Source organism: Lynx canadensis, chromosome D4 (genome assembly GCF_007474595.2).
Source record: "Lynx canadensis isolate LIC74 chromosome D4, mLynCan4.pri.v2, whole genome shotgun sequence".
Lineage (NCBI taxonomy): Eukaryota > Metazoa > Chordata > Mammalia > Carnivora > Felidae > Lynx > Lynx canadensis.
In genome coordinates, this window is record NC_044315.2 from 71,835,448 (window position 1) to 71,852,632 (window position 17,185).

Consider the following 17,185-nt stretch of genomic DNA (forward strand, 5'->3'; position numbering starts at 1 on the left):
CACCCGAAAAACTAAACACATAGTTCACACACACACAAAGAAATGTTCAGACTCAACACTCAAGATATTTAAAAGATTTGAGATGCCATACCAATCTATTAGGTTGATAAAGATAAAGAACCACAATGTAGAATTGCGCCTGTGCAGAGAAATAAGCAGTCTTCTGGTGGCAATAGCACATACTACCACTTTCTGGAGGATACAGGAGCGAAAAGTTTAAGAAACTGTTTATATTCTTAATCCACCAATTTCACTTTTAGGAACGCAACCAAAAAAAATAAACATGCACAAAGCTGTATGTTTAAGGTGGTCATCATAGTGTTAATAGGGCAGTAGGTAAATTATGATCCAGTTGTACAATGGAACACCATGCACTCATTAAAAATAATGGATGTAGGGTATATCTTTTCTCACTGTTCCTGGCCCCCTTCTGGTATCAGCACCCTGTTCTTTCTTTGAGCAACCACTCTTCCTCTACCCCTCTCAGTTCATGTAGTCTGGGTATCTTAGCTTGGGTTTTTCAGAGAAATAGACTCTAAGATGGAGATATTCATGCAGAAAGTTTACTGGGGAGTGTGAAAATCAACACCTGTGGGAAAGTCTGGGAGTGGGGATTGGGCAAAGGGAGGAATTGAACTGTGAAGTAGTTGCCATAAAGGCCTCAGATGATCCCAGCAAGGAGCTGTGGATCATCTTTCAGTGTTGTTCCAACTTGAGGCAATGGGGTTGGGGTTCGGGTTTTATACATCCCATGTCAATGTGGATGAGAGCTGACACTGGGAGGGATGGTTCTCAGCTAAGGGCAGTTCCCAGAGAGGGACTTAGCTGAGGCATCAGCTGTGGCTACTCCCAGCGGCTGGGGGAATGAGTGGCTCAGTCCTAAATGGGGAAGTCGGGTGGTGCATCTCTCCTCCTCCTCCTGGCCAGGCACAGCTAATCTGAGCATTCTGACTACACAATGCTTGCTTTCAAATAATAACTGGTTCAGGGTGGGCACATGACTGCATAAGGTTGATGAGATCCAGTATGGGGTTTTTGTTGGAACAATGAGAAAAGAGGCGCTCTTGCTCCTGAGTCTGCTAGGCTGGGACAATAAAAACACAGAACCTTTCTTCACAGCACCTCTTATAGAGTCTATTTACCATTGAAGAAAATGAGGCCAACACTCAGAAACAGCAGAGCCAAGAGAGAGAGTCCCAAAGCTACTATTTGGGCAATTAAATCCACTACTTTAAAGTGCCTGGGCTCTTCAGGTACACAAGCCAATATATTATGTTTTTGCATTACTCAGTTTACGTGGGTTCTGACAAATACAGTTCCTTTGAACAACTGTATCAAAGGCGGGCAGGTAGGGGCACTGATCCCATGCGGTCAAAAATCCACATATAACTTTTGACTCCCCCCAAACTTAACTACTAATAGCCTGTTGACTGGTAGCCTTATCAATAACACAAAGTTGATTAACACGTATTTTGTATGCTGTATGTAATATATACTGCATTCTTCCAACAAAGCTAAATAAAACATTAAGGAAATCATAAGGAAGAGAAAATATTTTTCAGTACTGCACTGAAAACAATTCACGAATAAGTGCAACCGCACAGTTCAAACCCGTGTTGCTCACAGATCTACCACCGTACAATGATGTATAATAATAATAAAGGCAGTATTCATGATACAATAAGTGAAAAGATTAACACAAAACATATATTTTACACATAGGAATGATGCCAGTTTTGTAAAACAAACCCAGGTACACAATGAAAAAAATAAAAAGAATGCAGCACAACAGAAACAATGGTTATAACTAAATGGTGAGACGGGACGGGGGTGGGGGTGGGGTGGGGCAGAATTTAATTTTCTTCCACACGTTCCGCAAAGATGTCAGGGCCTGGGATTTTTGCCCTGCTGACCTTACTTCCTATCCAGTCAACTGGCGGGATTCCCGTGAAACGGTACCAGGTGATTTCCAAACCTGTTACCGCTTCATGGGGCTCCTACCAACCGTCCTTGGTCTCTCCCAGCTAATATCTCAGCGTGGCATGGGAGCCTTCATGAGCTTACTTCAATTCCTCTGCCACCTTAGCTGCAGCCACACGGAGTCACGGCTCCGGTTTCTCAGGGGTGCGTCTCCGCGTTCCCGGTCCCCACCGCCCTGCCACCCCCCATTCAGGTCGCGCTCGCTCCTCCAGAAGCCCCGCGTGCGCCCGCAGAGCGGCTCTGCTTCCAGGCTCAGAGCGGGTACTCTGCATGTTTAGAGAGCAGAGAGAGTTAAGTGTCAGGTGATTCGGGAACTCCACACTGCCGCTTACCTGCAGCTCCAGTCGAGCGGGGGGGCGACCGCCGGGAGAGGCGGGGCAGCGGGCGGTGGGGCGGGCGCAGCGGCTTCCCCGCCCCGGGGCGGTGCTCGCGCTAGGGGCCTGGCGGCTCCCGCAGCCCGGCTCGCCTGCCCTCGGAGCCCAGCGCCGCCGCCATGTCTTCCGGGGCCAGCGTGAACGCCCTGCAGCGCCTGGTGGAGCAGCTCAAGCTGGAGGCTGGCGTGGAGAGAATCAAGGTGAGGCGGGCGGCGGCGCCCCTTGGTCAGGGCGCGGGGACCTCCCTCCCTCCCTGCGGCGGCCGCCGCCGCCCGGGAGCCGTGAGAGAAGAGGCCGGTTGCCTCTCGCCGCGGCTCGGTCGCGATGGCGGCCGTGAGGACGGCCGCCCGGCCCCGGCTAGATGCCGCGGCTCGGCGGGGACGCGGGCCCGAGGGAGGAGGCCGGGCCTGGTGGGTCGGGGGAGACGGGCGCGCCCTCGGGGTCGAGTGCCCTGGGGGCGTCTCCCTGTTGGCGGCGCAGACGGTGACTCGGGGTGTGGGAGGCGGTGCGGCGCGGGGCGCACGCGCGCAGACCCGGGATGCCCGCGCCGCGCGGCTCGCCTGGCTGGGCTGGTGCCGGCCTGCGGGGCGACGAGGACCGGCCTCGCTGATGGGTTGATGGGACGAGAGCGAGAGCGGGAAGACGGGGCTCAGGTTTTCGGCGTGGTGAAAGGGTGTAGGGCCCGGCCCTGCACCGCGGCAGACAGGAGGGAGAGCGGGATCGGGGAATATGGAGTTCAGTGTTGGACTTGTGGACTCTGCGGAGATTTCCATGTGTTGGGCCGCATGGGCTTGAAGCTCAAAGCTCAGAGAACAAGAGGCTGAAAGAGGTCATTAGAATGTATGGGGGTGAAAACAGTGTATTAACGAAGAAATCAGAGTGTGGAGCCCAGGACCAGCCAAAATGTGACTGAGAGAGAACAAAGGGGAAGTGAGGAAAGAGGGATTTTCAAAAATTGGGATCTTAGTCACTGTGGCCAGTGTTTAGTCAGTTGATTGGAAAGCATCTGTTGTGTAATTGTGTTGAGCAACGAGGGTATGTATGTTCGTATGCGTGAACACGTATTCAGCCTATGTTCATATGTAGAATGTATGTACGTATGTATGAATACACCCTGCTGTGATATTCCAAGTACTTCCATGGTGCCTTTTGTCTGTATTTGGCACTGTATTAGGTGCTGAGAATATGCTGATAATTGTGGCAAAGATCATCAATAAACACATTAACCAACAAGTAAAATAATTTCAGACCATAAGTGAAGATTATAAAACAGGTAAAGAATTACGGACCACAGAAGAGGTTTTAATAACATAGGTAGTAGAAGCAGAATCTATATTGTAATAGGGTAGACAGACTTTTTAAAAAAAAGAAATCTGGTTTTAAAGAGGAAACAACTTTTATTTTTTTAATTTAGAAAATGAAAAGCCTTATTTCGAGGCTGAGGGAAGGGAACAAACAATTTTTAGGTTGAGGAGGAACAAACAGAGAAGGAGAATTGGAGGTAGAGGAGACACTCTGTAGGGGTATGGGATTGGAGGCACACCTTCTGAGATGGGAAGAAAGGAAATCCGGACATGTATGAAGATAGATGTTTCTAGACATACAGACTTAAGGACTTGTAGGATGACGATTTTCTCTGTGAAGTTTACCTCCAGGGCAGAGGGGAGGGAGCTAATGGAATCACAAGAGTGAGGGTGGGGAAAGTGCTGCTGGGAATGGAAGAGGATCCCCAACCAGGCACATCCGTAGACACCTTATGACTCTAAAGACCCAGGTACTTTGAGATTGGAGACTGATTGTCCTGCTTGGGGATTCGGAGTACTCAAGGTGAATAGTAGTTGATCCAAGTAGTGGGTTATCAGGGGAAGTATGCTGGAAAGATGGAGGTGGGGATGTAGGGCAAGGAGTTTGAGGGGTTAGCCAGGAAGAGGCTGAACCTAGGCTGGTTAGAGAAGAAACTGAGTCAGCCTGCTGGTGATGGGGAGGGCAAAAGGGGAGGAGGTGTTCTCCCTGAGGTCAAAGACTGCCTGGACTCAGATTCAGCCCCATCACTACCTGTAGGATCTTGGGCAAGTTAACTTAATTTCTCAGTCTTTGTTTTCTCATCTGTGAAATGTATTTTTGTAATAATACCTGACTCAGCGAGTTGATGAGACAATTAAATGAGCTAAATGCATGTAAAACCCTTTGAATAGTAAGAAGAAAGGAAGCGGCACTCTGGATGGGTAGGAGAGATTGTGATCAGAAAGTAGGATGTTGAAGTGTAAAATTTCAGATGTGGAGCAGTTACAGGTTTAGCTGTAACTTGGCATTGGGGAGAAGGTTGTTTGAGGAAAGGAGGTCAGGGAACTGAAACTAGGATTGTCGAAAAATGTTCAAGATGATGTTGGCCTCTGAGATGGAAAGGAGACCTGTGAGCCAGATGCCTGCCTACCCTGTGGACTAGACAGGGAAGATACTTTCTACATTTAAAAAATAATTATAGGTGATGAAACAGACTGAGAGAATTCAAGTCAGTTGCTCAAGGTCACACAGATAATAAGCTTATTTGTGGGGTGTTCTCACGGTAGTATGGTTTCAGGTGTTTGGTGGGCTTCTTTCAGGCAGCACCTTTGGGAGTCACAACATTCCAGGTCTAGTTTGCCTCATTTCAGGGCTCAGTGATGAATGGATGCCCTCAGCACACCCAGAGATGTCTTCTCTTGAGCAGACTTGCTAACTGGTAAATAAACCAGGACATCAATTTTCTAGCATATAATGGAAGGCATCCCTTCCCAGTGATTGGAATGTTCCATATCCTTCCAAGGACCCCTTCTCTGTTTTGGAGAATTCTCTCAGAAGTTGCTGTGTAAGCATGGAGTCAAATGAAGGAAAGTCATATACTTTGGGTATCCCACCTCCAATGGCAGTGACAACTTCTAAGTGTTTGGGCTTGTATTCCACCCCCTCCAGAGTCTCTTCTATAAAAGTGCTAGAGAAATGCTGCACCCTTTAATTTTCTCTTATTTTTCTCTGCATATCCCCTCAACTTTTTGACCATGTTCTGTAGGATGGGGTCCAGTTAGTCCCATTTCTCCAGGGATCCAGGAAGGTAGTCTCCTCCTACCCATCATGTGTGGAGTTCATCTGTTCCCTCTGATATAGAGTTAGTAAGCATGAGCATAATTGGTTCTAAATTCCTTTTGAATAAATAACTTATTTTATAACCATTAATTCCAATTATAATTAACATGAAAATGTCAGAACTTCTTTTGAGGGAAAAGCAAGCTAATAAACTTCTCTAAAACTTAGTGATTTAAAGCGACATTTATTAACTCACAATTCTTAGGTCTACAGTTTGAGCTGGGTTCAGCTGTACGGTTCTGCTGCTTGCTCTTTGCTGGGCTCTTCCATGGATCTGCAATCAAATGGAGGGTTGGTTGGTAGCTGGATGATCCAGGATGGTTTCACTTACATGTCTGGAGGTTGGTAGGCAGGTGGTGGGAGCTGGCTCACTGATTCTCCACACGATCTCCAGTAGGCTAGCCTGGGCTCATTGGATGGTGGTCTTAGAGTTCAAACCACAGCAAGAGTAGTTGGAAAGGCTCTTGAAGCCTAGGCTTGGAACTTGCCCATTATTTCTGCCACATTTTCCTGGTCAAAGCAAGTCACAAGGCCAGCCCAGATTCAAGGGTTGGGTACAGACTCTACCTTTTGGTGAGAGGAACTGCAAAATATTGTGACTGGTCTTGCAGTCTACCACAATGTATTGCTGACTGTGTGTCAGCACTATTCTAAGTGTTTTACATGCATTTAGCTCATTTAATTGTCTCAACTCACTGAGTCAGGTACTGTTACAAAATACATTTCACAGATGAGAAAACAAAAACTGAGAAATTAAGTTAATTTGCCCAAGATCCTACAGGTAGTGATGGAGCTGAATTTGAGTCCAGGCAGTCTGGTTCCAGAGGCTGTGCTCATAACCAATAAGCTATCCTGCTTCAAAAGCATGGTGGAGAAAACTTGTCACTTGTTTTGGGCAGACTGGATAAGGTGCCAGCCTTGTAAACATTAAACAGTTTGCTCACATGGCAAACCTGAATATATCAATGCATGCTTTTTTATATAAGTGAAAATTTGTAACAGATGTGCTAGAATGAGCTATTTTCTTTACCAAAACTCAAACTCAGTCTCAAAACTAGGATTGTAAATGGATCAAAGATGCAGCTTTATCTTTATTGAAGAAGCAACCCTAAATCATAGAAATGGTAACATTTCCCTTTCGAGTTCAGGTATTAGAACTTTCATCAAAAAAGAGACTTGTGGAGATCACAGGATGTGTGGCCTTTATCAAGTTGTGGGATCATTTCTCAGACGATCAAATGGCTGTCAGATGGCTCTGGCTATGAGCAGCATGTCAAGCTGTGGTCCCTTTGTTTCAGGTCTCGCAGGCAGCTGCAGAGCTTCAACAGTACTGCATGCAGAATGCCTGCAAGGACGCCCTGCTGGTAGGTGTTCCAGCTGGAAGCAACCCCTTCCGGGAGCCCAGATCCTGTGCATTATTCTAAAGGCTGGTGAGTAATGATACACCACCATGCTGTCTAGGGGCTGTGGCATTATCCCAGGGCTCCCCAAGGGCTTGGGCAACAGAGTTTTCAATATCTACTATTGTTGGGGGAATTAAAGTAAGAATAGCAAAATGCACAACTTTCCCTGAAGATGAGTCTAGGTGGCTGCCTGTGGAATACATCTCATTAAGAGAGTCTCAATCCTCTTTGGTACTAACTCCTGAGATGTTAATATCCTTCTGTACTTGAGCTCTTTAACCGAGTTGGCTGATAGTAATTTCATGACCTTAATCCCACCATCTCTGTCCTGACACCATCCCAGAGTTGTGATTTGCTGCTCGGTGCTATCAGCTGACTTGCTGCTCTGGGGACTAAGGACTCCGCAGTGGAGTCTTGTTCCTACCGCCAGCTGTGATTTCTTTCCTGGAGGCTTTCACAATAGATCTGTTTTAATGGAAGAAGAAATGTAGCTATTAGGGAAAAGTGTGGGTAGAGTTAAAAGAACTTTAAAAATTGATTACTGAAATGAAAACACCTCTCTTTGGTGGCATATTAGAAATTTCATAGGTTCTAATGTGTTGTATGGGGTTTCATTCACATTTTCACTTGTTTTTTTTCCTTTTTTTGGAAGAGGTCAAGGTATAGATTACTAGAGTCTTTTGGGGCCAACACATTTCAAATTATGTGTTCTGAGGGTTTTCATACAGTGAGTAATCATCTTAGGTCTTTTTTCATATATTTGCAAAAGGAAATTATTCATAATAACAAGAAGGAAGTAATCATACTATCGGATACTATTGTACCTCTTGATGGAAAATGTTCACATTTATGGTATTAAAATAATAGTCTTATGCTGGCATAGCATTTTCCTTTTTATAAAGCACTTTAATGGATGTTACTCATTCAATGGTGTGGCTTGGATGTTTTTTATATTGTTACTTTGTACTTTGAGAACACTAAAGTGACCTGAAATGATGACTAGTTAATTTTATGTATAAATCTTACTAAAGTGAAAACCTACCCAATTCTGTTTCCAGTAGGGAAGAAGTTCACTGAGGAATGCTTTTAAGCGCAAAGTGATGAATAACTGCCTCCAAGTCTCAAGAAAACACTTTTCTCCAGCCAAATGACTTTTAGATATTTCATACCTTTCCTATGGCCTGGTCCTATAGCCAAAATTTTATAGAAATTGATGAATTTCTACTCAGATAAGGAAACTGGGTGAAAGAGTAGACTTTAATAATGGCCTGATTCTTTTGGTAAAGTTCTTTTATATTTAAGACAAACAAAAATGTTACCACCAAATACACCTCTTTAATAAGCGAATTACTGGTGTTTCTATACCTGGAAATTATGTTTGTTTTATTTACTAGATGTTTACATTTTGGGAAGGAAAACATTTTTGTTTGTTAAAAAAACGAATATTTGTAATTTGTTGTTCCTAAGATTTTTTATACCACAAAACTTGTTCTTTTCTTGTGAATTTACAGTTTCTAAATAAAGACAAGCAAGTATAAAACTGGGGGAAGAATAGGCTTTATCAATCAAATGATGTCTTGATTTTCCTAAATGAGAAGATTGTTTTATTTGTAACACTAAACATGGGAGCTATTTCTTAGCAAACTTGTTTGGAAAGATTCATGTTGTGTTGTGTATGAGATTGCCCCATCCTGTGTATGAACCAGATTTGGTCTTTGTCTTCTTAAGTTCCTCTATTTTATAGTTGTGGTTGTATTTAAAAAAACAAAACAAAAATACATTAGGTCTTTAAAAAAAATGTTTAAATGTGATCTTCAGAACATTGCAAATGATTAAAAACAAAATAATGTGAAAATATTACAGCCTAAATGAATTCTTACTGTCACAAGTAGGTTTTACTTTGATGATGTGCCTTTGATTTAATTTGGGACACTTTTAAAAGGATACTTGATTTGTGTTTGTAATTATCTTTGATGAGCTTGGAAATAAAATTTTTTGCTTAATTCATCGTTTTCTATGGCAGCAACATTTTGTGTCTGATTTTGTTTGTTTTAAGGCTTCATGGACTTTTGTTGCCTTGTGAAATTGAGTGCTGGAAGCGGGAAGTGAAATTTTTGTTTATAAGTCCTTGTAGAACTTTGTTTAAAAAAAAAGATGTATGTATAACTTGCTGAGAAATCTCAATTTCTGGCAACATTTACACTTAGATTTAATTTTTTTTTTTTTTTTTTTTTTTGGAGAGAGCACAAGCAGAGGAGAGGGAAAGAGAATTTCCAGCAGGCTTCATGCTCAGCCTATAACATGGAGCCTGATGTAGGGCTCAATCTCAGGACCGGGAGACCATGACCTCAGCTGAAATCGAGAGTCAGACACTTAACTGACTGAGCCACCCAGGCACCCCTGCACTTTGAAATAGTTATGTATAAATCCATAAATAAATAAATGAAAATATCTTTTAGCATAATTAGTGTTACTATAGAAAAAATAGAAGCCATCATATGGAAACTCCCTTAACTTCGGCCACTAAACTTCGAAATCTAAGTGATCTGAGTCTCTTCTATTTGATCAAAATTCAGGTGTCCCTCTTCTAATCCTATTTATTCTCGATCTGTTTCACGTTCTCTGACATTACACTGTCAATTATCCTTTCTCTTTTATCTTTAACTCCTCTATTGGATCCTTTCTGTCAACATTTAAACATGTTCCATTCTTTGTCTTAACAACAAGCATTTAAAAAATCTCCCATTAGAAACGGGAACCCTCTTGCACTGTTGGTAGGAATGCAAACTAGTGCAGCTGCTCTGGAAAACAGTGTGGAGGTTCCTCAAAAAATTAAAAATAGATCTACCCTATGACCCAGCAATGGCACTGCTAGGAATTTACCCAAGGGATACAGGAGTGCTGATGCATAGGGGCACTTGTACCCCAATGTTTATAGCAGCACTTTCAACAATAGCCAAATTATGGAAAGAGCCTACATGTCCATCAACTGATGAATGGCTAAAGAAGTGTGGTTTATATATACAATGGAATACTACTTGGCAATGAGAAAGAATGAGATATGGCCCTTTGTAGCAACGTGGATGGAACTGGAGAGTGTTATGCTAAGTGAAATAAGCCATACAGAGAAAGACAGATACCATATGTTTTCACTCTTACGTGGATCCTGAGAAACTTAACAGAAGACCATGGGGGAGGGGGAGGGGGAAAAAAAGTTACAGAGAGGGAAGGAGGCAAACCATAAGAGACTCTTAAAAACTGAGAATAAACTGAGGGTTGATAGGGGGTGGGAGGGAGGGGAAAGTGGGTGATGGGCATTAAGGAGGGCACCTGTTGGGAGGAGCACTGGGTGTTGTATGGAAACCAATTTGACAATAAATTTCATAAATACATAAATATAAATAAAAAATCTCCATTAAAAAACAAACTTTCAGTTATACAAGATAAGTCAGTCCTAGAGATTACTGTACAGCACAGTGCCAATAGTTAACTGTATTGCATTATAGGGGCACCTGGGTGGCTCAGTCACTTAAGAGTGACTTTAGCTCTGGTCATGATTTCATGATTTGTGGGTTCCAGCCCGGCATCAGGCTCTGTGCTGATAGCTTAGAGCCTGAAGCCTGTTCTGGATTCTGTGTGACCTTCTCTCTCTGCCCCTCCCCTGCTTACACACACTCTCTCTCTCTCTCTCAAAATATGAACATTAAAAAATTTTTTAATAAAAAATACTGCATTATATACTTAAAATTTACTAAGATCTTTAAAGAAAAAATTTTTTAATTTTTTAGAAAGAGAGCAAGAGCATGAGTGGTGGAGAGGGGCAGAGGGAGAGAGAGATTGAAAGAGAGAGAAAGAGAATCTCAAGCAGGCCCCATGCTCTGTGTGGAGCCCAGCGCTGGGCTTGATCCCAGGATCCTGGGACCATGACCTGAGCTGAAATCAAGAGTCAGATGCTCAACCACCTGGGCCACCCAGGCTCCCCTAGAGGGTAGATCTTATGATAGGTGTTTTTACCACAAAAAGTAAAAGTAACAAATAAAAATAATAAATAAAATAAAGAAAATTAAAAAATAAAAAGAGGGTGGAAGGAAACTTTTGGAGGTGATGGGTAAGTTTATGGCATAGATTGTGATAATGGTTTCAGAAATGTACACTTACCCCCAAACTCATTAAGTTGTACACATTATTATGTACAGCCGTTGATATGTAATACACACACACACACACACACACACACATATACATATATATTTTCTTGGTTCCAGTTTCTCCTTTAGCAAGAACTTGATAAGACAGTACAAGAAACCATAGATGTCTCACTTAGGAATATAGCTTTGTCCTAAATATTAGCAAATCAAATTCAAGAGAAGATACAATCTGACAAAGCTAGTTCAATATATGGAAATCTGTCATTATAATTCATTACATAAGTGGTTTAAAGAAGAGCATCAATGCCAACAAGTCATTTGACAAAATTCAGTAGCTGTTCTGGATAAGAACTACGTGGCATAGTGAAATAGGAAGAAGAAGAAAGATGATAAAGATTTTATCAGCAGCAGTGGCAAATTTCATACTACATGTTGAAATGTGGAAGCATTCAGCAGCATGTTAAGAACAAAACAAGGATACTTTTTTTTTTAAACGTTTATTTATTTTGAGAGCAGGGGAGGGGCAGAGAGAGAGGGAGAGAGAAAATGCCAAGCAGGCTCTGTGCTGTCAGTGCAGAGCTCAACATGGGGCGTGATCTCACAAACAGTGAAATCATGACCTGAGCTGAAATCAAGAGTCAGACGTTTAACCAACTGAGCCACCCAGGCACCCAAGACAAGGATACGTTCTATCACTACTATTGTTCAGCATTGCTTTAGAGGTCTTACCTAATGCAGTGAGATGAAAAAATGAAATGGGGTAAACATTTGAGAAGAAATATCTATTTATGGATTATATACAATTGTACATTTTGAAAACTGATGAGGATATAGGAAAATAAATACTTGAATTTGTGATAGAGTGTGAGGGGCTGGCTGCATACAAAGTTTATGTAGAAGAATTAAAAGCATTTTCTACACTGACAATAGCTAGTTGGAAATGGGCATTATATCCCATTTTGACTTTAAGGACAAAACTATAAAAATACTTAAGAATACACTTAACAAAGTGCAAGATTAATAAAACGTTTTATTAACAGGGTCTAAAATTTGGGGATATTAAAACAATTCCATTAAAATGCAATCTTACTAAAACTCATATATAAAATTAATGGAATTCCTATTTTTTAAAGGGAAATTAGTTAAAATATCAGAAGGTTCATACGGAAAATGAAGTGTCCAAGAATAGTTTTTAAAACTCTGTATGTTTGTATGTATGTATAAAACATGGGAGGGTGAAACATGCCTTAATGGGTATTAAAACTTACTTCAAGATGCTGAATCAAAACTATGATTTTTAAAAAATTAAAAAGAAAATAATATTGTGGGATAGGAATAGGCAACAGCTTAGTAATAGATTTTTTGTCTATTCAGTAGGAAAGTATCATTTACTTAAATGGTGCTGGCATTACTGGCTGTCCATTTGGAAGGAAATAAAATTGGCCTGTATTATGTAAAAAAAAAAAACCCACATAGGTTAAAGAAGGATAATACAAAAACATTAGAAGAAAAATTAGGGGAATAGTTATATAACTAGGGTAAAAGAGGTCTTCCTAAGCAAGGCAGGAAACCCAGGAGGGGGGAAAGTGTGTACACTTGACTATATAAAATTTAAATAATGAACTTAAATAAACAAGCAATTCAATTTAAGTATTAAGTTTAAAAATCTTGTATGATAAAATCATAAGAAACTGAATAAAAAAGCAAAAATCAGAAAAACATGTACTTTTTCAGTCTTCATTTTGGATTGCTCGTTTGCACTACCTCCCACCCCACCCCAGCTCACCAACCGAGGCTGCTCTATTTATTGAAATTGTTGTATCCCTTGTTTGAGGGCTGGCTTATTATTTGGGGAGGATAATCAAGCTATGACTGTGAGAGGCAAGGCATGTATCACCCTGGTGTTGACTTCCATTTGTACCCTGAGTCTCAGTGGCAAGGGAAGGAGTATCTATGTCCATACACAGTTGGAAGGGACAGCTGATATTCTGGTGAGGCCTATACAGTTAGGGCTGGACCTAGAAACCTGAAGTAAGGTGGTTCAAAAGCCCTCAAAAGTGAGCAGCACTATCACCAGCAATGGATCTAAGAGCAAGTAAGTCTCTTTAGAACATGAAAAACCTCACTGGGAAATGCTCTCAGAGAAAAAAATCGAAGTTTCCATTGCAAGAGCCAACCTGAGAAAGTGGGGCTGTTCCAAACAATTCCATGTAACAGGGTATTTGGGAGGCTGGACTGACACTTTTGGTCCCCTAACAAGGGCCTAAGAAGACCCTTCAGGCTTCCATGGATCAGCCCAACCTGTTATGTGACAGTGGCTCCCAGGGACTGCTCTGATGGAGAACTCACTTTATCACTGTTCCCTGACTCCTAACACAAAACTTCCTTCCCAATAACTCTGACAGAGGCTGTTCCAAGGCCCAGGCAGAATATGTCCTTAAACAGCAAGCGCCATTGAGAAATGCCCACAGGAAGACTCATACTTCCACTCCATTTGGTAGGGAAGCAGGGAAGTAGGTGTTGATAGCCTAACCTCAAGGTTTGCCACAGTCTATGGCCTATGAAGAAATTCCTCTCCTTTGGAAGCTGATTAAAAGTAGGATAAAGGAGATCTGCAAGCTGAGAAACCTTAGCCTTACCTTAGAAGCGATCCTTCCAAAACTTTAAGAAAGTAGAACAGAAGTTCCAATTAGATTTCCAGAAATAGTTTTTCTTTAAAGTCTCCACTCCCTACATACCGAAGCAAAAACCCAAAGCAAAAAAAGTATAACAAAGAGGAGAGTAGTAGGAGGAAAGTAAGAGGTGGTGTTAAGTTAAGCCTGTTTCAAAAATGAGGACGTGATGGGGCACCTGGGTGGCTCAATCAGTTAAGCGGCCGACTTCAGCTCAGGTCCTGATTTCATAGTTCCTGAGTTAGAGCCCTGCATGGGACTCTGCTGACAGCTTGGAGCCCGGAACCTGCCTCGGATTCTGTGTCTTCCTCTCTCTCTGCCCCTCTCTGGTGCATGTTCTGTTTCTCTCTCTCTCTCAAAAATAAATAAACATTAGGGAAAAAAATGAGGACGTGATTAACAGTATCAAATATGGAAGAGAGGTCAAGTAAGGTGATATTGAGTGTCTCTTGGATCTAAAAAGACAGAGGTCAATTTTGGGAGTAATAGGGTGAGTTTCAGAAGGCAGGACCGAGAGTATGCATATGGTCTTCAAACATTTTTGCTGGTGTACCACCTGTAATAATGTCAAAACCCATTATATCTCTTTTAGAGATGACATATAAAAGTTTTATTGTAACTTTGAATAGTTGCAAAGAATATAATTTTATTAGAAATTCTGACATTTTAGAATAAAATTATTACATCTTTTAAAAAAGTATTCAATGTAGTATAAATACCATAGTAATTAGAAAGCTACAACTGTCCATTAAAAAATACACAAGGACACCTCGGTGGCTCAGTCAGTTAAGTGTCCCACTCTTGATTTTAGCTCAGGTCATGATCTCACGGTTTGTGAAACTGAGCTCCACATAGGGCTCTGTGCTGACAGCGCTGAGCCTGCTTGGGATTCTCTATCCCTCTGTCTCTGCCCCTCCCTGGCTTGTGTGCACACACACACACTCTTCTCAAAATAAATAAGTAAACTTAAGTATATATTTACAAACTGTATTCCAAAAATACTGTACTAACAATATAGGAAAATATTCTTTCTCCAATATGCTGACACTGAATATTATTTTGCCGATCTGATAGGTGTTCTGTTTTCCTTTGCATTTGCCTAATCAGTAATGAAGCTACATATTGTTTCAAATGTTTATTGGTTATTTTTGTTTCTTCTGTGTAATACCTATTCATATATTTTACCCACACTTCTATTAGGTTGTCTTTTTTCCTATTAATTTGTAGGATTCTTTTTTTTTTTTTTCAACTTTTTTTTGGGACAGAGAGAGACAGAGCATGAACGGGGGAGGGGCAGAGAGAGAGGGAGACACAGAATCGGAAACAGGCTCCAGGCTCCGAGCCATCAGCCCAGAGCCTGACGCGGGGCTCGAACTCACGGACCGCGAGATCGTGACCTGGCTGAAGTCGGACGCTTAACCGACTGCGCCACCCAGGCGCCCCTAATTTGTAGGATTCTTTGAATATTAGGAATGTAAATCTTTTTTTTATTATGTAGGTAGGAAATATTTTCTTAGTAATTTGTTTTAAATTTTTGTTTATGAAGGCAACCATTTATTTATTTTTAAAAAATTTGTTTTAATGTTTATTTTTGAGAAGGAGAGTGAGCATGAGCAGGGAGGGAGCAGAGAGAAAGAGGGACAGAGGATCTGAAGTGGGCTCTGTGATGACAGCAGAGAGCACAATTCGGGGCTCCAACTCACATGAGATCATGACCTGAGCTGAAGTTGGCCACTTAACCCACCCAGCGATCCAGGTGCCCCTGAAGGTAACACTTTAAATAGGAAGTTCTCTAACATTAACTTTGCCCTTTCTTGGTGATGTAGGGTCAGCTCTGGTGATCTTAACTTCTTGACTTAAAGGGTCAGACTGAGATGGAGGCTCATTTAAAAAAGGCTTGCTGGAAGAAGGGCGCCTGGGTGGCTTAGCTGGTGTCATGATCTCACGGTTTGTGGGTTCGAGCCCCGCGTCAGGCTCTGTGCTAACAGCTCAGAGCCTGGAGCCTGCTTCGGATTCTGTGTCTCCCTCTCTCTGCCCCTCCCCTGCTCACACTCTGTCTCTATCTCAAAAAAATAAATGAACATTAAAAAATAAAAAAAAATTGGGGCGCCTGGGTGGCGCAGTCGGTTAAGCATCCGACTTCAGCCAGGTCACGATCTCGCGGTCCGTGAGTTCGAGCCCCGCGTCAGGTTCTGGGCTGATGGCTCGGAGCCTGGAGTCTGTTTCCGATTCTGTGTCTCCCTCTCTCTCTGCCCCTCCCCTGTTCATGCTCTGTCTCTCTCTGTCCCAAAAATAAATAAACGTTGAAAAAAAAAAATTAAAAAAAAAATAATAATAAAAAAAAAAATTAAAAAAAATTAAAAAGGCTTGCTGGAAGAAAGGTGGGAAGCAGCATGGCTTTCAGAAGACAACTAAATATCCCTTTTATATATATATATATATATATATATATATATATATATATACTAAAATGTATATATTGCTATTGTTCTAAAAATATATGTTGTAACTATTGCTCTAAAAAAAAGCTTTGCAACGTTCGGGTGAATCTGGAAGATATTTGGATGTTATGACAATTATGCTAATTAGAATATTTTACTTACAAAGATGTAAACTATAGGGCAGAATATATATTTTGAAATTTTAATATGGATTACACCAAGAACATCTAACGACAGAATTTTCTTTAATAAATGAGCAAATCTATCATTTTGTTACTGGATTTTCATCAAAAACAAAGGAATGTGGCACAGAACACTGTCCTTTCTTTCAAAAAAACCTCAGACGAGTTTGTCCATCAACTCTACCAGGGACTTTTTCATACACTAGACGCCGTTTTTTGAATTGTGGTAGTTGTGAACACATGAGATCTGTTAAAAGGAGAAAAAGGAAAACCATTTTATTTCTGACATAGCTATTTTTTCCAGTTATTCAAGTGCATCCTATCTCTTCATCTATCTACAAAGTGTTAAAATTTCCAAACTGAGATAAAATGACTATAAAAATTACATTTTTAGCATAACTGCACCTGTACCTAATGGCCCAATACTGATTAGTGCCATGTATACATATTGTATACTCATGCTTTGCACAAATCATTAGATCTCCCTGGATTTAAGACTCCTTAATTTAAGTTTTCACTCATTAAGCCTGTTCTTTAACTCAAATCTGTAATGTTGTAGAATTTATCCTGAGGTCTGATAATGTGATAGGCGGTGATCATGTATGGACTCACCTTCTATGACTGTATTAAATATGACACATTAGCCTGAAATATCCTAGATTTGGATACTTACAGAGGCTGATTGATTAAATCAGTAAAAAAGTAGGCTAAAATATTTAAAACTGTTTTGGTAATTATTCCTGGGGATATAATCTCATAATTACAAGATTTGGATGCCATTATAAGCATATTTAAAAAGCAATGTAGTAGGTAATTGTATCATAGAGGTCACAAATACACATCTGTAATATAAGACAAATAG

General features: G+C 41.3%; 2 protein-coding genes across 2 annotated transcripts in view; one reads left to right on the forward strand and one right to left on the reverse strand.

Moving 5' to 3' along the window:
* The first annotated feature begins 2,428 nt into the window (after window positions 1-2,428).
* GNG10 (G protein subunit gamma 10) lies at window positions 2,429-8,892 on the forward strand. The gene is made up of 3 exons (XM_030292961.1): window positions 2,429-2,554; window positions 6,776-6,907; window positions 7,939-8,892. The coding sequence occupies exons 1-2, from the start codon at window positions 2,474-2,476 to the stop codon at window positions 6,899-6,901; spliced, it is 207 nt and encodes a 68-aa protein (XP_030148821.1). The 5' UTR covers window positions 2,429-2,473; the 3' UTR covers window positions 6,902-6,907; window positions 7,939-8,892.
* A 7,577-nt stretch (window positions 8,893-16,469) lies between these two features.
* The window catches only part of SHOC1 (shortage in chiasmata 1), an 84,344-nt gene continuing 83,628 nt past the window's right edge, over window positions 16,470-17,185 (reverse strand). Inside the window, exon 28 of the mRNA XM_030294203.1 lies at window positions 16,470-16,570. Coding sequence (XP_030150063.1) covers window positions 16,470-16,570 — 101 coding nt within the window. The remainder of the gene's footprint in view (window positions 16,571-17,185) is intronic.